At 34.5% G+C, this 21,882-nt stretch overlaps 1 protein-coding gene and 1 non-coding gene across 8 annotated transcripts; one reads left to right on the forward strand and one right to left on the reverse strand.

Annotated features, from left to right (window-relative positions):
• Window positions 1–81: 81 nt before the first annotated feature.
• LOC146925596 (small nucleolar RNA R71) lies at window positions 82–188 on the reverse strand. Its single transcript, XR_015012989.1, has one exon. It is a non-coding gene; the product is annotated as a small nucleolar RNA R71 (small nucleolar RNA).
• Window positions 189–13,541: 13,353 nt separating this feature from the next.
• LOC146925597 (calcium-dependent protein kinase 26) lies at window positions 13,542–21,532 on the forward strand. Of its 7 annotated transcripts, none has more exons than XR_015010631.1 (10): window positions 13,564–13,642; window positions 13,740–14,514; window positions 14,707–14,850; window positions 14,939–15,091; window positions 15,186–15,301; window positions 15,602–15,769; window positions 17,206–17,430; window positions 20,323–20,471; window positions 20,674–20,960; window positions 21,113–21,532. XR_015010631.1 is itself a non-coding variant. In XM_085710480.1 (9 exons), exons 2-8 carry the CDS (start codon window positions 13,779–13,781, stop codon window positions 20,443–20,445), a joined length of 1,665 nt encoding a protein of 554 aa, XP_085566606.1. In that variant the 5' UTR covers window positions 13,542–13,650; window positions 13,740–13,778; the 3' UTR covers window positions 20,446–20,471; window positions 21,113–21,532. The 7 variants fall into 7 exon arrangements, 3 of the variants coding, with proteins under 3 accessions (XP_085566606.1, XP_085566605.1, XP_085566607.1); XR_015010632.1 differs by having other exon boundaries at window positions 20,705–20,960; XM_085710480.1 differs by lacking the exon at window positions 20,674–20,960 and having other exon boundaries at window positions 13,542–13,650.
• Window positions 21,533–21,882: the final 350 nt, after the last annotated feature.

The raw sequence follows: 21,882 nt of genomic DNA on the forward strand, positions 1-21,882 counted from the left end.
TTGGAAATTGGTTCTATCACTTCATGGCAACAAATGAAGCAAGCTTTTCTTGCCCGATTCTTTCCCTATTTTAAAACTGTCCAATTAAGGAATCAAATCACACAATTCACTCAAAAAGATGGAGAACCTCTTTACGATGCGTGGGGGCGTTTCAAAGAAATGCTTAGACTTTGTCCCCATCATGGTTTAGAGAATTGGCTTATTATTCACATTTTTTATAATGGTCTTTTGTATACCACAAAAATTTATGTTGATGCAGCTGCAGGTGGAGCTTTAATGAACAAGAATTACACAGAAGCATACGCCTTGATTGAAGACATGGCTCAAAATCATTACAAGTGGACCGACGAGAGAGTCATCACTAATTCTTCACCCTCCAAAAAGGAGGCAGGTATGTATGAAGTCTCTAACTATGATCACCTTGCCGTTAAGATTGATGCATTAACCCAAAAATTTGAAAAAATAAATGTTAGTGTCATCTCTTCTTCTTCTTCTACTGCATCCCCTTCTTGTGAAATTTGTGGTGAATTTGGCCATATTGGCATTGGTTGCCAACTAGGTAGTGTTGTTAGAAGTCCTGAGCAAGTAAACTATGCTCAATATAATCAAGGGTTTAGAAACAATCAAATTTTCTTTCAAACCCCTCAAAATCTTTTTGGACAACAAACAACACCACACAGTTATGCAAACAACCAAAACGTCCCTCAAAAATCCAGGTTGGAACTTTTTTTAGAAAATTTTCTTATAAATCAATCCAAGCAGCTCCAAGAGTTTCAAAACCAAACTGAATTTATGAGTGACTCTTTTGCCAAACTTACATCGAAAGTAGACTCCATAGTTACTCACAGTGAGATGCTAGAGACTCAGACATCTCAAGTGGCTACTCCCTCTCAAACCTCCGAAGTCCTCCTAGACCAAACCGAAACCAACCCCAAAAACCATATAAGTGTTATTACCCTTAGGGATGGTAAACAATTAGAGGACCCCATTGTGATAGTTAAGAACAATGAAGGAGAGATAGGGTGTGATGAGCCTCAAAGTGAGAAAGTCATAGGAGAGAATGAAAAGTCATTTGTTTCACCATCTCATGTGCCTGAAATTCCATTAACACAAGGGTTTGATGAGTCCAAGTTAGATGAGCAGTTTATGAATTTTATTGAAATACTTCCAAAAAAATTGCCACCTCAACTTAAGAATCTAGGAAGCTTTTCCCTACCTTGTGTCATAGGATCTGAAACTATAGAAAAAGCCATGTGTGATTTGGGAGAGAATGTTAGTTTGATGCCATTATCCCTTTCCGAAAGATTGGGTATAGGATAGATAAACCATTTTCTAACCGTCAAGCTAATGACTCTAAACGAGCGCTTCGTGGGAGGCAACCCATGACTTTTATTGCTTTTATTTTTGTTTGTTTTATGTTATTTTAATTTATTTTGTAGGTATTTGTCCAAATATGATACAAAAAAGTGAAAGAAAGTTGAAGCCATTGACCAGAAACCAACCAAAAAAAAAAATTCTTTCCACTCCAGAAGCTTGGCACGACCTGTGCCGGTGGTGGCACGGCCGTGCCAACTTTTCAGCCAAAACAAAAAAATTTTGAAAAAAATAATAATATATTTTTTCTTTTTTTCCTTATTCAAAATAACTTCTTTCATCCCTTCTCCATAACTCTCTAAACCAAATTCATACACCATTAAATCATAACCCAAAAAACCAAAACTTCTTCACGAATCTCCATCATTCAACTCTTAAACTTCACTTAAACCACAACCCCATCACTAAACCAACCCCTCCCAACCAAAACCTTGCCTAACCCTAACATTCACCCAAAATCCACACCAAGTCAACTAAGGTCAATTGGAATCAAAGAAGAAAGGTAAGTATACTGAAGACTTCAGAAGTGGTGCAACCAAGAAGCAATCAACAACTCATAATCATGGGATCCAAATCAAGGATTCCAAGCAAAGAAATAGGTACAATTCTCTAATCTCTAGAACTATCTATGCTTGCAGGTACCCTGATGATTAATGTTATGGATAGACTAGGAATGGATGGACATATGATTAGGCTGTTGAATAACACAACCCTGTGCTTAGGTACCTTCAAAGGGTTATGGCTTGCACTATATAAAGTAGGAAAGAGGTAGGAATGATGAGGATTGATGAGTTGTTGTTGTGGGCTATGGTTTATAACCATCCTATTAACATTTGCTATTATTTGCTTGATTATCTTGTTTTAATTGTTAAAAAGAAACCGGATGATAAGGGTGATATAATGGTAGGTGGAATCATCACTTTTATCCCTAGGAAGTTTGGGGTGAGTGTGAATTAAGGGATCTAGAGGATAGAGGGAACTATTATCTAAACTTATATACTCTCGCCACTTTGTCCTTCCTTAGAACCCATGAACCTACTCATAATTACCAATAGGAATGGAGCATTATTAGAGCTTATTGTTTGATTATTCTATCTAATCCAGACTTAACTATTCTGGAGGTGGTGGAAAATTTGCTTTATGTTGGTACTAACCCCAGGTACATAATGATGGTGATGATGATGGTAATGAAGAAGAGGTAGGTACAAACTTGCACCATGAACAAGAAGTCGGTGGAAGATATAATGATGAACGGCGGGCATGGATGCAAACCAAAGTTCAAAGAATAAGCACCGATAAAATTGTGAGCTTTCCTCTTCCTCTTCCTCTTCCTCTTCCTCTTCCTCTTCCTCTTCCTCTTCCTCTTCTTCTTCTTCTTCTTCTTCTTCTTCTTGAGGACAATGCTTTTCCTAAGTGTGGGGGGAGCCTAATAAAGTGTCTAGAGTCGTAGTGTTCCAAACTCCCTTGAACTTTATTCTTTTGTTTTGTTTTTATAGTGAAAGGCATGATTAAGTAGCTTGTTTTTAATGTAAAATCATGGCATAAAATTTTTTGTTGTCTTCTCTTAAAAAGGTTGTTTCTTGTACATGAAAGTAATTTCTTGTGTTTTTAGTGTTCTTGCTATACCCACATCATGTTTTATTGTGAAAAATTCTCCAATGAGAAAAGCACCAAGTTGCAATCTTTGAGCAAGTGTATGAGTAGGTATTTTAAGGAGCACGTTCTATCTTTAGTGTTAACTTAGACCCTTAAAAGTCTTTAGAGTAAAAGTAATATAAGTTTGTGTGGGAAAATAATCAATTGTGCTTTATTGTTATATTCTCTTAATTGTTAAAGTTAAATGGGGCAGGAGAATGACACCAACATGTGGGGGAAAAGACAATCCCTAACTTCCTAATTGTGGTGGTGACTCCCTAATTTGAACTTAAAGTAAAATAAATTGATCAATGCTAGGGGTAAAGGACAATTACATCCAAAAAGACTTCCTACGCGGAGATGAAATAAAGAAATTTTGCAGCACTGCTTAGGGTGATTTTGAATCTAGGGGGAAAGGACAGTTACATCCAAAAAGACTTCCTATGAGGATAGATAGCCCCTAAGCATCTGCAGCCCCTTTGTGCTTAAATTGTTAATCTAAATTTAATTTTAACTAAATTCCCATCACTCTTATATGAAATGAAGAAAAGACTTTTCTCGGTTACTTTAGCATTAGGGATATAATCTGTTCCTCATAATATCTATCTTATACAGGAGCAAGAATAGGGTTGGACTGCACACACACACACTCACTTGAGACTTGTTGTTGGGTTGAATAAGTTCACAAGAAGTACTTGAAGTCATGATTAGTGTACTTGAAACAAAACCTTAGGAGAGGCATGAGTTTTTCAATTGTGTTGCCATGTTTAATCTTTCTTGTTGCTACTATGTCTATTGCTTTTTGCTTGAGGACAAGCAAAGATTCAAGTGTGGGGGAGTTTGATGAGTTAATATTTAGTCTATTTTTGCATTATTTAGTTTAGTTTTATTTAGATTTGAATTTATTATATTGCAATATTATTTCCTTTTTGAATCTTTTTACTACAATTGCATATTTTATATTTCAGGAACGAATATATGATGGAAGAAGTCTTGGAGCAAAAGAAAGGAGTCTGGAGCTGATTTGGAGCTAAAATACGAAGATTCGGAGACAAAAATAAGTCTCCCCCAAGTCAGAAGCCTGGCACGGCCCGTGCTAAGGTTGGCACGGCCGTGCCACCTCTCTGGATTGTTGGAACAAAATGTGTTTAACAATGAACCTTAAAGAGTTTTGATGATAACAAGGTATTAAAAATTGTAAATTGGACTAGCTAATATTTGTTCAAGTGTACAGGACCATAATTAAAAAGTTACATCATTGGTTGGTTCTGAATGAGCAAATAAAGAGCAAAAGAAAATGAAGCTTAGATGATTCTGAAGGCAAAGCGCTCCTGAAGTCAAGCTGCTCCTGAAGAAATACCGCTCCTGAAGTAAAGCTGCTCCTGAAGAATAATGCTTCTGAAGACAAGAGGTCCAGAAGCCACATCATCAGAAGCTGCACCATCAGAAGCTGCAGAAGTCACTTCATCAGAAGCTGCATCATCAGAAGCTGCCTCATCAGAAGCTATTTCACCAGAAGCTGAAGATCAACTGGATTTGCAAGAACATTCAAAGATTGAAGAATCTACATTGCAAAAGCTGTCTATTGGATTCGAAAACATAGCAGAAAATTAGTGGAACATTGCAACGGTCATTTCAAAGGTGTTTGAAGGCATGTGGTTGCAATTTGGACGAAAGCGTTGACATTGTACTATTGTACGAATTGTACAGCCACGTTCTCCACTGCTCTGATTTGTGTCCACGCTTCAAGACAAGAAAACAGCTCCAGAATACGGTCTCGCCTGCATATATGTTCCTTTGGATAAGGAATGGATTTCAAATTGGTTCTTCATAGGACAACAACCAAATCAGGTAAAAGATCATTGGTGAAAGATCAAGCTTCAACTAACGACTCTTTGGTGTGCTGGCAATTTCACAACGTCTCTTTCACACCTCTATATAAAGGAGTGAAGACCTAGAGATTTGGTAATGCAAGAACGCTGAACGAAAGACTCACAAGATTTTCACAAGTACCAAACCTCTGCTAAAATTGTTCTGCATTCACTTAGAATTTCTGTGTCTCAAAGTCATATCTTAGAAATTCTTAAGTCCATTGAGTCTGTATCTGATTTGTATTGTGAGCACCTCTGATTGTATATCAAGTGTTCAACCTTAAACAATTTTCTGTGTAATTTTGTTTAGTTAGGAAGTCTCTTGCAGTTGTGCTTGAGCAGGAAGTCTCTTGATTGTGTTCTTGAGCAAAGGAAGTCTCTTGCTTGTGTGCTTGAGCATTGGAAGTCTCTTGCTTGTGTGCTTGAGCATTTGTAATCAGATATTACTCATAGTGAAATCTCCTTGGAAGTGCAAGGGGGACTGGACTACTTCCGGATTGTGGAAGGAACCAGTATAATTGCTTTGTGTCGTTCTTCTTCTCTCTCTCTCTGTTTTATTCCGCTGCATTTAGATTCTGATTATCACTTCAGAAGCTGTCTCACCTAGCTTCTGATCAGTGTGTTCAGTTTTTAGGAGAAACGAAGAATTTTTCAAAACACAATTCAACCCCCCTTCTTGTGTTTTTCTCACCTTCAATGGATGACTTTTGCTGCTTTTGCTTTAGGCCCAAGTTACCATGTTGTAGTTTTACCGAATAGCCCTTATAGTTGCTTAGATTTTAAGTCAATTGTAAAGCTATAAATAGAGTAGCTCTCCATCATAAACATTGATCTTTTGTTCTTATAATAAAAGTTCACTTTTACTTTAATTGTTATTTTATATTCTTCTTCTTCTCCTTCTTCTCTATGTCTACAATGAACGTTAGTGAGTAGACTTCTTTGTCTTGGGATTGTTGGATAATTCTAATGACATAATCCGAATCAATCCAAGCCTTAAACCCTAATTATATGTTACCTTAATTCCTAATCTAAATTCACCGCTTTAACATGAATTAACTATTATCAAACTGTGGAAGCGAACGCGGAGGGTTTGATAATGGTTAATTCATCATCTCAAATATCAATTCATAAAGCGAACGCGGAGCTTTGATATTCGAACAAGTGAATTCATACAAGGTTTGCGAAACATGAGAATAGTCTAGCAAACCTTGAGACATATAAAGTTTCGATCTTCAAGGGTTCCAAAGGCAATCACCCATGAGAATATGTGTGGTTGTTGGAGGAATACACTCACTAACTTCGAGAGAAGCTTTGATATGCTAAAGAGAAACTTGTCTTTAGAAATTAAGAATAACGTAGAATTATAAGTTTAAGGCTTGATTGTGAAGGATTCGTTGTTAGGATGAACCAATAATCCCAAGACTCTTTTATTTTATTATTGTTATTTTCTTATAAATAAAAATCCAAACTTTATTCTCAAAACTCTCATCTAATCGTTATTAAAGTTAATTGAATTCATAACTCCCTAGCGGAACGATACTCTCTCTTACTACTATTACTTCGATAGACCGTGCACTTGCGGTTTGGCCTATCATGCGTTGTTACCACATTGGCTAGAAGAAGTTTCAGAAATATCCTCAAACTTCATGAACTGTGCAACTTGAGCAGCAGCCAAGTGTGCGTAGCAGATTGGAGCAACTGCATAAAAGTTTTTTACTAATTAGATCCTATTATTCAATTATAAATACGTAGGCTCAACTATCTTTTTGGTCCCTTAACTTCAATAGAACTTACCGACAGAAACGGCAGTGGTGCTCCGCTGATAGGTGTTGTCATACAACAAATGTTTTTATAAGATACTCTACATAATTTACTTCAATAGGTGTCATTGAATATTAGAATGACAGAGACATAAAAGCAATGCAATCTGTTTCGAAAAAAAAAAAAGCAATACAATCCAAATGTACGCTTACACATAAGACAGAGAGTGCACAAGCTCCTGTAAATCATCTGGAGAAAAGCCAATTTCATCCAAAAGAATGTGATAATGTGTTGGTCTGCTTGTACCCTAGGAATAGATTTGATTGATAATTAAGATAAGCACAAGGTTGCTTCTTCAAAAAAAAAAGATAAGCACAAGGTTTGCTATAGAATTTCATGAAAGAATGCAAGCAAAAAGGGTTAAGAATTATACATTCACACAAATAACCATAACACAATGGCTAACAAAGATTGAAATTTGAAGTGTTCTAGGTAACCGTTGTGTTATGGTTGCTATAAAATTTCATGATAAAATGCAAACAAAAAGGGTTAAGAATTATACATCCACGTTGTTTAATTCAAACAAATAACCATAACTCAACGATTAACAAAGATTGAAATTTGAAGTTTTCTAAGTAACCACTGTGTTATGGTTGCAATAGAATTTTATGATAGAATGCAAGCAAAACGGATTATGAATTATACATTCACACTTTTTAATTCACACAAATAACCATAAAATGTTGAAATATATATTAGTTCCCTTTATTATTATTATTATTATTATTTTATCCCGCTAACATCTTCATAAAGAATAAGTAACCCTGTTATAAAATTATTCTTTAATAATTGTTATTTTTGACTTTGTGACACCCCTCAAAGTGTTTGTGACAATGAAAAGTTACTTGTACATCCTTCTTCTTTATGATCACGTTTTTTTTGTCAAGTGGCCAAGTGTCTAGAAATTCATCTTTTAAGAAGAAAAAATGGGGTGTCTCGACCTCGCTTATATGTTGTTCAACACTCTTGCATATAATGTGAAATTTTTATTCACACTAGACAAATTAACGGATCTTGATTGACTGCAGTTGCTTGAAGCGTGCAATCACTGCAGTCAGATAAGCTTGCTCCGCTGGATTGATCCAATGGGATGAAAAGGATCCACACACCTCGAATTGTCGGAAGATTCAATACATGCACGCACATGCAACTTTAGTATTTATTCATTTACAGGTTTGAGTTTAAGCCCGATTTTATATCGATTTTATATTACATTTCTATTTCACTTTAAAAAAGTATGAAAAGTTGAAACTAAATTTTCTGCAAAATAAAAAAAAAACGTTGAAACTAAATTAAAAACCAATTTGAAATTAAGTTTTCAAAAATAAACAAACGACAATTATAAATTTTATAAACCTTCTTTCTCAAAAAAAAAATTATACATTTTTTTTTGGTAGATAAAAAATTATAAATTTTTTCCTTCAAAAAAAATTATATATTTTTTATAATTTATATTTTTTTGTGTGTAGAGGTTGCGGTTCGGACCCCGGATTCCTCACTTCTCTACACATAATGTGTATGAATCATAAACCGTGTAAACTTGAAGTAGTGTATCTTGTCTTGATGTAAGACAAAAAAAATTAATTAATTTTTCCAGTAATTTAACTCATGTTTATTAAGAGCTCTTATACATGGACCACCTTAGGTGACATACACACTTTGACATCCAGATACAATTGTGACGTGTGGTAAAAATAGTGAAACTCATCCAAAAAGAGGTGATGATGTGATGTGAAATAACTAAAATACCCCTTCCACAAGAGGTGTACATGAGTGGTACATAAAAAAGGGTGTCAATCTATCATTTTTCGTTTATTGATGGCCAATATCAGATGATAATATCCTATATAATATTCTAAAAATTTATATAAGATGTTATAATTGGTATAGTAATGATATTTTCTTCATCAATATAATATATAATTGCTTATCGGCAGTTTATTTTTAGCGTATTTTTTCTTGTATAAACCAATAGATGTAATCAATTGTTTTCATTTCTCACGATGACTAAATGTTTGAGATGCGGAATCAAACTCATGTTATTTTGAGTAATTCATTTTTTTAGAGTTCATTACACCTATATATTTTGACAAGTATATTTTTATACATCTGTTTTTTGAAATTTGATTTCAAGTTAATTTTTAATTTAGTTTCAACGGTTTGTACTTTTAAAATGGAATGGATATCAAAAAGTAAATAAAATTGGACATAAACTCAAATCAAGAAATGAATGGATAAATATACTAGTGGTAACTAAAGCTCCTAGGCGTGCGTGCATGTATTGAAGCTTCAGACCCTATTCGAGGTGTGTGGATGTTTTTCTTCCCATTGGATCAATCCAGCGGAGCAGGCTTATCTGACTGCAGTGATTGCACGCTTTAAGCGACTGCAGTCAATCAAGATCCCAAATTAACATCTCTTCATTAAGTGTCTCAATCTCCGTATTCGTGATCCATCACCAAGAACTGCTCCCCCACAATGTTGAACCAGAATATGACACAACCGTTCGATCTTATGGGTGAGCCAACACTGGTGTGGATCAACATATTGGAAAAAAGAACAACCACATAAGTGAAAATGATACCACATTTTCATCCAAGGTTTTAAGGCTTAAGCACATGACTTTTTTTTTTCTTCCACTTATTTGTTATTTAACCTCTACTGTTTTATCTAATTTTTGAATTTAACTGACCCTCGATATATCATAATATTCTCTCACTCATGTATATGAAATTATAGCTAGTACTTGACACGGGCGTCCATACTAGTTTTTAAATCAAATTGTCATTATAAGCTTCCATAAAAATGAGTCCAGATCTGCTCCATTTATGCAGCTGTCCATTTACCAGGTTCTCTTCACAGATGGATGACACGTGGCAACTAAAAATCCGATGGCTAGGATTAAACACATCAATTGATGAAAGCCATAGAGAATCACTTCCATCCCTGACCCTCAATCACAGAAACTCCTCCTCTTCTCTATTCTCCATCGCTGACCCCAACCATATCCAACTATTCCTCTTCTCTCCACCTATGATTCTCTTCTCTCTTCTCTGTAAACCTATTCCTTCTCCGTTTTGTTCCGTCAGAATATCTTCAAATTAGTGGCAGGGTTCTTCTTTCTATTCATATTGTTCTTGTCCATCATCATTATTAACGAAATTGCCACTGCTAATAGCGATGGGTTAATTTTATTTCCAATTGGAAAAGGGGATTTGAAGCTATGAATACAATCTAAATTTTATTAACAAAAGTTATGATATGGTTGAATTTCTAACATCATGTGATGTTTACCATTTGTGTGATGTTGTTTCTAATTAGGAAATGGGATTGTAGAAGATGATAGAACATAAAGCCAGAACTGATGCGAGAGCAGAGGAACGGTAGTTGTTACGGTGTGTTTCAGTGTGACTTTCATAAATTGATGCTTTTTAATCCTAGCCATCGGAGTTTTAGTTGCCACGTGTCATCCATCCGTGAAGAGAACCGGTTAAATGGACAGCTGCATAAATGGAGCAAATCTCATTCGACTAAAAAGGATTCAACCGACCAACGGTTTTGAATTTCAGGATCTCGACGTTCAATATCCCCTAATCTAACCTACAATAAGTTAGGAATTCGTTATCCGGCGATTGGAGTCTCCGGTATAAGTTAATCTCACAAACTGTCCATTCAGAAACCTAGTCAATAAAAAAGGAGGCTTCTCATTCGACTAAAAAGGATTCAACCGACCAACGGTTTTGAATTTCAGGATCTCGACGTTCAATATCCCCTAATCTAACCTACAATAAGGTAGGAAGTCGTTATCCGACGATTGGAATCTCCGGTATAAGTTAATCTCACAAACTGTCCATTATGAAACCTAGTCAACATGAAAAGAGGTTTCTCATTCGACTAAAAAGGATTCAACCGACCAACGGTTTTGAATTTCACAATATTAACCGTTCAATATCCCCTAATCTAACCCACAGTAAGGTATGAATTCGTTATCTGACGATTGGAATCTCCGGTACAAGTTATTCTCACAAACTGTCCATATTCAGAAACCTAGTCAATAAGAAAGGAAGCTTCTCATGTCTTTACTTGGTTAATTTCACTTCATATACTCTCACCTTCCACTAGTACCAACACACAAACATTTTCTTCTCCAAAACACTTTCTTATCGGATTGAGTACCATTGTTGGGTACCGGCATGAATCCGAACAAGCTGTTTTACACTGGCAAAGACATAGTTGATTAGATCTAATGAAACACATCTTTCATCAGCAATTTCTGTTGTAGGATATTTTTTTTTATTTTGGAAAGAATTTCTGTTGTAGCCAGTATGTTGTGAATTTCAATTTATGTTGTATTTTTATTTTCGGATCAAACAATTAAAGGATACTGTTAAGCTCATTTCCCCAGCTCATCTTCATTGTTGATATTTTTCTTTTTCTTTTTTACAAAAATATAGTAAAATGCAGTAGTATTGAAGGCAAATTTATGTGCAAAATAATGCCCAGAATTTTTTGAGAGAATAATGCTCAGAATTAATGCGTAAATTTCAATGGATGAAGTAAAAAAAATGAAATGAAAGATGGTAAGTTAATGCCCAAATTCATGGCTAAACGATTACCCCAAATAATGTCAAGAATAAAATTTTATAAAAGGTAGACCTCCAAAAAAAAAAAGAGGTAAAAAAAGTAAAACACAATGCCCAGATTTTTTTCTGAGGGGGTCAATGCTTAAAATTTATTTTATTTAATTTTGCGTCAAGATTTGATAAAATTATTTATAAAAGGTAAAAACTAAAGAAACTATAAATGAAAACGTAGATTTGTAAAAAAAGAAATAAAGAAAATAAACTTTCAATACAATGATAACATTTTCTCTCCAAAAGAATAAATAAATTTATAACCATTTATTCTTCCTATTTAAATATACAAAGTTTGCAATTTTGATCATTTTCCAATTTAAAACAGGGTTATTTATTTTTAAACACAAATACCATGTTCCCATTTTGAATCACATATTAAGTTTTTAGTCAATAAAATTTACTTTTTTAATTTAATTTATTAGGTTGTGTATACATAAAATTTATTAATTAATAAAATTGCAAGATATCGAAATTTATTTGGACTAAATTTTGCCATCAAATGAGTAACAATTCATCAAGTTTTTAATTCATATTCAAAAAGCCGTAAATATAATTACATATTATTTGGGGGTGATGTTGCAAATACACACATTGTATCACATAACCTACTAAAGAGGTAACCCTTCTTTGATCCTAGCCATTGAATAAAATATGAATATATCAATGGTGAAAAAACCATTTTGGTATGATACACAAAAAGAGTTGTTTGTGTATGTTAAATGTCACCTACTAAAAATAGAAGATGAAATGGGTGGCATTTAGTATACACACTACACAAATTTGTGTAGCATGCACAAGTTAAGGAAAGATTTTTTTTAACCATTAGATTGGAAGGAACATTGATCCTTATTATAGTCTCTCCACACTATATCTTTTTCACTTGTCTTCAACCTCTTCACCCACCATAAGACTACAACCCATTTCCATCTTCATCATGTTCTTTAAAATTAAACCAGTTTAACTTCAATTACATTCAAAAAATAGTAATATCCAGAAAAAGAAGAAAAACATTATTAAAAACACACCACTTATTAAACAAAGTATCATTCGATTGTTGGTGTTTTAACTAGTAACCTTCACCCAGCAGAGAAAAGATTTCTCAAAACCTTCACCCAAATCTCTCTGCGACCTTCTTCCCAACACAGCCCTTCTTCAAAAGTTTAACATTTTTAATCTTGCGACGAGGAGAGGGAAAGGCAGAGGCAGAAATTCTGCTCCGGCAAAGAAGAGTGAGAAAATCGTGGATTTGTAGTTCGGTGAGGTGGGAAAAGAAGAGTGAATCGAGTAAAAAATGGGTTGGGGGCAACCCATCTATTGATGAAGATGACGATGAACAGTGCCTTCAACGAAAAACAAAAAAAACAAAAAAAGTGTTATGTAGATCTGACTTCTCAAATAGATCTTTTGTTAAATTATCTAAATTTATTTACATATTAGGAAGAAAAAAGATTCAATATGAAATGGGTGATTTATGTTTTTGCAGTTATCGTATGCGTTGTTTGAATAAGAACAAAAAAAAAAAATTGGAGGAGTTTATTAGAAATTAATAAAACCCATATTTCTATACGTAGAAGATGAAGATGGAAAGAGTAGAAGATGAAGATATTGGGGGATTATAATTTTTTAGATCTGTAATTAATTTGATGAAGATGAAAATAATGATGAACTACATGAACAATCATATATGTTCCTGGATTTATGTTGAATGTGAAATTAGCATTGGTGTGGAGAGAAGATGGGCGTTAGATTTGATACCGACACATTATGATAAAAACATGTTCTTTAGTTGATCCAATGGTCCTAAAAAAACTTGTGTAACCCTACTAAAAACTTGGGGGTGATGTTGCAAATACACACATTGTATCACATAACCTACTAAAGAGGTAACCCTTCTTTGATCCTAGCCATTGAATAAAATATGAATATATCAATGGTGAAAAAACCATTTTGGTATGATACACAAAAAGAGTTGTTTGTGTATGTTAAATGTCACCTACTAAAAATAGAAGATGAAATGAAAGGGAAGGGTTGACGAAAAGAGAGAGAGACAGAAGTGGTGTGCGTAGCTAGCTGGTCAGCACTGACTTGGTTCCGATGTTTCTCGGTAGGAACCATATTAATTAACCAATACCAAAATATTAATTAATTAATAAAGTATATCCCAACCCAATATTAATAATAATAATAATAATAATAATATTTTGTTTTGTTCCTTCCCCTCAGCTAGTTGCTAAGTTTGCGGAGTCGGAGGTACCGGAGAAGAACACAATTCACACAATCCTTCTTCTTCTTCTTCTGTTTCTGGTATGTATGTACGTATTATTGTTGATTAATTAATTAAATTAATGAATTATGTTTGAAATTGAAATTGAAATTGAAATGAATGTTTGTTTTGATTTAGAAATAGAAAGAGAAATCTGATCTGATCTGATCTGATCTTATGATCGATGAGAGATTGATGGGCAATACATGTCGTGGATCTTTAAAAGGTAAATATATTCAAGAAGGCTATACCCAGCAGCAGCCTCCTCCTGTTGTTGACCATAATTCTTCCAAGCGAACAACAACCATCTCTGACTCTGACAACAACAAACCACTCAATCCCCCACCACCACCTTCCTTCAACTTTAAGAACGACGCCATGCGCCGCGGCCCTGATAATCAGACTTATTATGTCTTAGGTCATAAGACTCCCAACATTCGTGATCTCTACACTCTTGGCCGCAAGCTTGGTCAAGGTCAATTTGGCACCACTTTCTTAGCCATCGATAATTCCACCTCCATTGAATATGCTTGCAAATCCATCTCCAAGAGGAAGCTCATTTCCAAGGAAGACGTTGAGGATGTTCGCAGGGAAATTCAGATTATGCATCATCTTGCTGGTCACAAGAACATTGTCACCATCAAGGGTGCCTATGAGGATGCACTCTATGTCCATATTGTCATGGAGCTTTGTTCTGGCGGTGAGCTCTTCGATCGTATCATCCAGAGAGGTCATTATACCGAGAGGAAGGCTGCTGAGTTGACCAGAATTATTGTTGGTGTTGTCGAGGCCTGTCATTCCCTTGGGGTTATGCATAGAGATCTCAAGCCTGAAAACTTTTTGTTGGTTAACAAAGATGACGATTTCTCTCTTAAAGCTATTGACTTTGGCCTCTCTGTTTTCTTCAAACCAGGTATTGTTAATGTTTTATTTTATTACCACAATTGTATTTGTATTGTATGTCCTAATAAATATTGTAATCTTTTTCAATTCAATGCTTCCAAATGTACCAGATTCTTACTAATGATTGATTTTTTAAGTACAAAATATCATTCCATACTAACTACTGTTTATTTATATCTTCATTGAATCCTCTCTGCCTTAGGTCAAGTTTTCACCGATGTAGTTGGCAGCCCATACTATGTTGCTCCTGAGGTTCTCCTCAAGCATTATGGGCCTGAAGCAGATGTGTGGACGGCGGGTGTCATACTTTATATATTGCTCAGTGGTGTGCCGCCGTTTTGGGCAGGTATATGTCCCTTCATGCAAACACTCTTTTGATATTTTGTCCAAACATCTGTGCCATTACTGAACGTTTTGTCTGTTTTGGAGCTCAGAGACCCAGCAGGGTATATTCGATGCAGTGTTGAAGGGACATATCGATTTTGACTCAGAGCCATGGCCTCTAATATCTGATAGCGGAAAAGATCTTATTAGAAAGATGCTGTGTTCTCGGCCTTCAGATCGGTTAACCGCTCATGAAGTTTTATGTATGCTTGTCCTTTTCTCTACTACGCTTGCTATATAAACAAGGACAATCCCTATATGAATACAATAAAAGACATTACTTTTGTGCTTGTTCAGGTCATCCATGGATATGTGAAAATGGAGTTGCCCCTGACAGATCATTGGACCCTGCTGTTCTTTCTCGTCTCAAACAGTTTTCTGCAATGAATAAGCTAAAGAAGATGGCTTTACGGGTAAATAAAGCTAATGAATGCATGAATATTAATTTGTGGATGAGTGCGGATCATATATTGTTATGAAAAAGATAATGCTTTTTTATACATGATATATGAACTGCCGTTGTTGCCTGTGGCAATATAATATCATGCACTTCTTGATTGCCAAACTAACTTACCTTATTGTATACTTTCAATTGTATTAAAATTTTTTCCATATTCATAATATATGAACGGCCATTGTTTTTTGTATGATTGAAATAGAGTAACTTTAGCTATAATTGTTTGTCATGGTTGCTTGTTATGGTGTTTTCTTAGGTAATTGCTGAAAGTCTTTCCGAGGAAGAAATTGCTGGTTTGAGAGAAATGTTCCAGACTATGGATACTGATAATAGTGGTGCAATCACTTTTGATGAACTCAAAGCTGGTCTAAGAAGATATGGGTCTACCCTTAAGGATACAGAAATACGCGACCTTATGGAAGCGGTAAGATGTTAGTGACTTAGTTCTGTTAAAATATATTTTTCTGTATTTGGTGTTTGTACTCCCATTCTTTCTAGAAATTATATTTTTATTGTTATATATTTTCTCTGTGAGTTTCTATTGTATTCTTTGTCACACACTATGCTGCATGATTTTCGGCAATCTTCATTACACATCGAGTACATAATTCAGCAGGTCATATCTTAGTCAGGGCAACCCGGTGCACTGAAGCTCCCGCATACGCAGGGTCCGGGAAGGGATCCCACCATCTGGTGTATTGTACGCAGCCTTACCCTGTTTTTACACAAGAGGCTGTTTCCAGGACTTGAACCTGTGTCCTTACAGTCACATGACAACAACTTTACCAGTTGCGCCAAGGTTACCCCTCACGGATCATATCTTAGTCAGGTTTTTATAAAATTAGGATGGTTTTCTGTTCAAGGCCCAAGTCTTGTATGAGTGTTAAGCCATCAGTTTATGCTCATGATGTTGTGCATGTCAGGTTTAGCTAGTCTAACTGGGCGCACTTATAAAGGGTGTGTTTGATAACCACTGATGATAACATATCAACATTTTGAATGTTATTGATATTGTTAAGAATCCCATATTAATTTTTCTCTTTTGATGCCTTGCATCGTAGGAGAGTGGATATATTTGGTAAAGTTTAAAAGCTTAATGCAGAAAATGATCGGATGTGTTTCCTGATATAGACACAAGTAGTTATGCTTGGTGAATACAATAAATGATATGGTTTTGAGATAGGTAGATAGCACATAATGTTTGACTTAGTCTATTATACTTATCTTGAATGTCTTATTTTCTTCATTTTATTTTATATTCGGACATAGGGAGAGTTTTTTTGTTCATAGTGGTATTTAATATCTTTTATTCTCCGTTGTTTAATTATTATGCTAGTAAAAGAATATCCGTAGTTGAGACACGGGAGTGGTATATGGATATTTGTACCGTGATTTTTAAGATTTACTGTTGAAAACACTTGGCTTTCGTTCAAGTTGGAGAGAATTGGGATCTTCACCATAGCAGAAATTTGAGTGATGAAGAGCCAAATGTGTTTCTACGCCATCTTCTTTTACTTGAGTCTGTTCAATTTTGACAAGTGTCCATAGAGGACTCTTAAACCTGGATTCTTCTGCATCAATCTCTTATAAATGCTTCTCTTCCTTTAATACCCTATGGAGATATGCTAGGCTATACTTTGCTTGAATTGATTAGTTCTGCATTGGCTGGTAATCTGTCATTTTGATAGTGGAGTTGACATTGGGCATTGGTGAACCATGTCTAAATGTGATATAGAAAAACAGGGACTAATCGGTCATCCTTTACATAGACTCAACTTTTCTTTCTGAACCGTAACTTATATTCATGTTAAATAAATTCTGATTGTTTTCCATTCAGCTGAAATGTTTGAGCTGTTTCAGGCTGATGTGGACAACAGTGGAACTATAGATTACGGGGAGTTCATTGCTGCAACCGTTCATCTCAACAAACTGGAGCGTGAGGAACATCTTGTTGCAGCATTCCAATATTTTGACAAGGACGGAAGTGGTTATATTACAGTTGATGAACTTCAACAAGCTTGTACAGAACATAACATGACTGATGTTTTTCTTGAAGATATTATCAAGGAAGTTGATCAAGATAACGTAAGTCATTTACACTTGTGCCATGCATTGACATAGGAAACCCCAGTAGGCTGTTAAAAGACCTTACAGTTTATATATATATATATATATATATATATATATATATATATATATATATATTTGTGTGTGTGTGTGTGTGTGTCTGTGTGTGTGTGTACGCCTTCCGGTCACTATTATAAGCAAAATTTCACTTTTTAGATTCATTCATTAAATGATGTATGTGGTCTAGACCACATACATCATTTAATGAATGAATCTAAAAAGTGAAATTTTGCTTATATGACCAGAGGGTGTATGTGTGTGTTTGTGTGTGTCTGTCCTCCTGGAAAGACTGAGCTTTTAGTTTCACATTTTCTCTACTTTATGAACCTTGCAATGGTTTTAACTTTGAATCTAACTCGAAAATTTTGTGGAGACAGTATGCTTGTGTTCTGTAAGCAATACTAATTTGGTTTTATTTTATCCTACAAAAACTGGAGTTTCATTTTTAAAGCTTTTAGCTTATAAGAATTTGTTATCTAACATCTCAGTACAGCAAGAAGCTTAAATCCTTTTAACTACGGATTAATAAAAAATATCATATCTAATTTGTTTCTGTAGCAATTAAAATAACTGTATTTGAAACTTTTTTGCATACCAAGGGAAGCTTGTATTTATCTTTTTGAAATGAATGTGCAGTATTCAAGATAAATTATAGTAGTTAATATTCATCATAAAAATTATTTAGTTTCTTAAAATATTTGGTTTATACTCAAAGCAACCAGGATAAATTAATTGTTTGAGTATGTTGTAATGGGGGTATGTTGTGATAGTCAAAAACGTGTAAAATTTCATGGCGATAAATAGTTCTGATGATTGCTATTATTATTGCCAAAATCACTCAGCTGTTATTATTGACTGACCTTGCAAATATAACTTTATCTTCATAGATATGCTAATTAAATTAACTTTTGACATATGGTACCCTCCTCCCTCCAAAAAACTGTGCTGCAGTACAAGTTTGTTATATTAATTACTGCAAGAATGACAAACCTCGAATTGAGATGTGAATTAGGAAAATTTCATGAGATTTTATAATGTTATGCTTTAATAGTAATCCCTTGGAGATCTAAGAAAATGTGAGGATTGGTGCTGAACAGGGTCGGCTACACGGTAGTGTGTTATTACACATGGCTGTGTATAAGAAGCAGAAACAGCCGACACTTCAAATAAATATGTAGTTATACTAATGATCATCGTAATGATTTCATGACGATTAATAGTTCTAACGAGTAATGAAAATGGAATTCTAGCAACATACTCTTTCATACACACTTTCTATTATTGAGTGAGTTTCATGCGGATTCCATTATATATATATATATATATATATATATATATATATATATATATATATATATATATATATATATATATATATATATAATTACTCAAGAATAGAGAATGCATTAAAAAGTAAGTGTGAAGAGTATACTATTATCAGTTTTCGTTCCTAAATCACTGATACGAACTTGCGCATCAAATTCACCGTACTTTAGATTTTTAACTAGGTGTGAATGTTAAGCAACCACCTATATCAAGGAAGTATTATCAGTGGTGGGAATTAGAGGTTGTTGAGAGTAGTCTGTGATGGAATTTTCCTCAACATGCACATGTGGCAGTTAGGGGCAAGAAACAGATTTGGCCAGTTGAGAAAAAAATTAAAAGAGAAAAGAGGAAAGGTAGGAAAACTGCGAGTGAGGTTTGTGAAGGAAGTAGTGATAGATGTACTTTGAGAGAATATATTTTCAATAACTTTTACTGAACACTATATATACATATTGTGTTATTTCTTTATCAAAATAATATCATGTATTTATTTATATAAAGAAAGTCTGAAAACAACTATCCCACAACTAGTCTGTAAAAAAACAACCATAAAAGAGTTAGAAAACATGCATATCTGCTACATTTACTTCTAGAGTCATCTTTGATGCTACCAATGGAAAATACAACCACTAAAAGAGTTTTCTCTACTATGAATATCGTCAAGAATTGGATGTGAGTTCATGAGAGATAAGTGGTTGAATGATCATATAGTTACTTTTATTGAGAGAGATTTTTTATAATGTTGAAAATGTGAAAAACACTGAATGTTTCTTGAAAATGAAAAATCCTATGAAGAGAACAATTTATGATATGTTTATGTTTTCTTTTTGGTGACGAAAAGGGAGTTATCCCAATGATATGTATATTTATGCTTCTTAAAATGAAATGTTATATAAATATATACAATTGATGCTACATATTTATCAGTATTGCGTCCCCTACTTTTTTTTTTTTTTGATAAATATTGCCTCCTCCACTACTTAAAATTCCTGGATCCTCCACTGGAAGGGAGGTAGCAAGCCCCTTGACATGCTTGCAGTGTCTCTACATATTGTTTTTTTTGTTTCCCTAGAGTTCCATTATCTCCCCACTTAGTGGGATAAGGATTGGTTGTTGTTGTTGTAGAGTTCCATTATCTGTTCTTGGCTTCTTGCATGAATTTCCATTTAAGAGTGATTTCTTGGTATGAGAAGTGAATAAGGGATTTTTAGCTGTTTTTTCCCTTCAAAGTGCTATTTCTTCAGGTTCCTACCACCTAGGGACGATAGATGTTTACAATATGAAGTATGAATAGTATGCACTATGCAGTTAGGACCTATGCTTGATCAATCTATTAGATGTTTTATGATCAAAGACATTATACTAGTGAAAAATAATTAATTGAGCAAAACAATATCACACCTTAATTAACTATAAATATCAAATGCCTGAATTCTAATGATTTGACAAGTATGTTTATATTTTGAGTTCCTTTGCCCCTTATGCAATTATGCTTCATGGTTTTGGTTATGTTTTTTGTTTTAGGATGGAAGGATTGATTATGGTGAATTTGTTGCCATGATGCAAAAAGGCAATGTTGGGATTGGTAGGAGGACTATGCGCAACAGTCTGAATTTGAGCATGAGGGACGCATCAAGTGCTCATTAGCGTTTAATTGTGCTCATTATATGCAGGTACTTCTCTGGCTTTGGAAAAAAATAGACCTTTGTGCAGTATAATATAATTTTCCCTGCTGTATTTACTTTTGAATTTTTAAGAAGTGATTCATGAACCTAATAACCAGAGATGATTTCGTGAAGCTCAGTTATTGGTTCATGACATTTTGAGTCTGATACGGATGTCCTACTTAATATGGGACTCATTTCCTGATGACAGAAATTATTTGTGATGATTTTGGATAAAATAGAGTAGTTGGCAGAATACTGGCATACATTTGGAGGCGTATCGAGCTTAGTTTAGTGGCAAAGAACTCCTTGCAGTTTATATATGGTAGAAGTATTTATTTAGAAAAGACGCGTGTTTTAACTTGGGGTGGGAGACGGGGAGTGGAGCCCCAATTGAAGCTCATTTTAGGAAATAAAAGACCTTCCAATCATAAATGTTCTTTCTGGTTGACATGGAAGTTAGAGAACCAGTTTCTGGTTGTTGAATGATAACTCAATGTAAGCAGTAATTCTACAACGTTAACTTGCATGATTGCTTATTTATATGCTGGGAGTTTTTCGTAACATGCATGAGCCCTTGTCTATGTGTTACTCTTCGGATGTTAACATGGCCTGTGCTGTTTTCTGAGTCTGAAATGTCATTTTGGCAGGTTGTATGCAGCAAAGCCAGAAAGAGCAAAATAAAGCATAAATCTTTACCAATGATTGTTTTTAATCCTGTTGGAGGATGTCATCGCATGGAGAAAACTGGGGATTGTGGATGCTCCTGCACGAGTACGCATCAAGTGTGACATTTATGTGTTGTATGACTGCAAAATTTGTGTCTGTGTCTGTGTAAACTAATTCTTGCAGCTATTTTGAGTTGGTCTGTTATTTATCTGTGTTTTCATATAGGGGCATATCCTGTTTATAGTTGAAGTAGAAGGATTTTGATTATTCAATTTCTGATTTTTCGCATGTAAAGTTTCACACACAAGATATTATGTATTGGCTGAACTGAGAAGCGTATTTCGATTCTGTAGGTGCACATGAATTGTGTTAAAGTCACAATGAAGAATTTTATATCCCAATAGTTTTTTTTTTTTGGCATCAAATTCATCTTTCTAATAAATAAAAATAACTATGTCCGAAGTTATAATCATGTGCATTTTTTTAAAGAGGGTAGTGAAGACACACTGAGAATTGGAAAATTATGGGTTCAAAGTTACACCCGCATGTCAAATGCATGCATTTTGTATTTTGGATCCATCTTTTTCTAAGTGAGTAACTCATTTAGAGTGTAAAATTGTTATAATAACAATTTTTGAGTTTCTCACTTTACTAATTTTAGAGATCCAAATTTCTAGCTTTTCGAAAAGGAAAAAAAATCAAAATCCCTGCATTTTACATTATGAGCTGTACTTGTGAACAAATATGTGGT

This window comes from Medicago sativa, chromosome 5, assembly GCF_051527215.1.
Source record: "Medicago sativa cultivar Bolivia chromosome 5, Bolivia_mono, whole genome shotgun sequence".
NCBI lineage: Eukaryota > Viridiplantae > Streptophyta > Magnoliopsida > Fabales > Fabaceae > Medicago > Medicago sativa.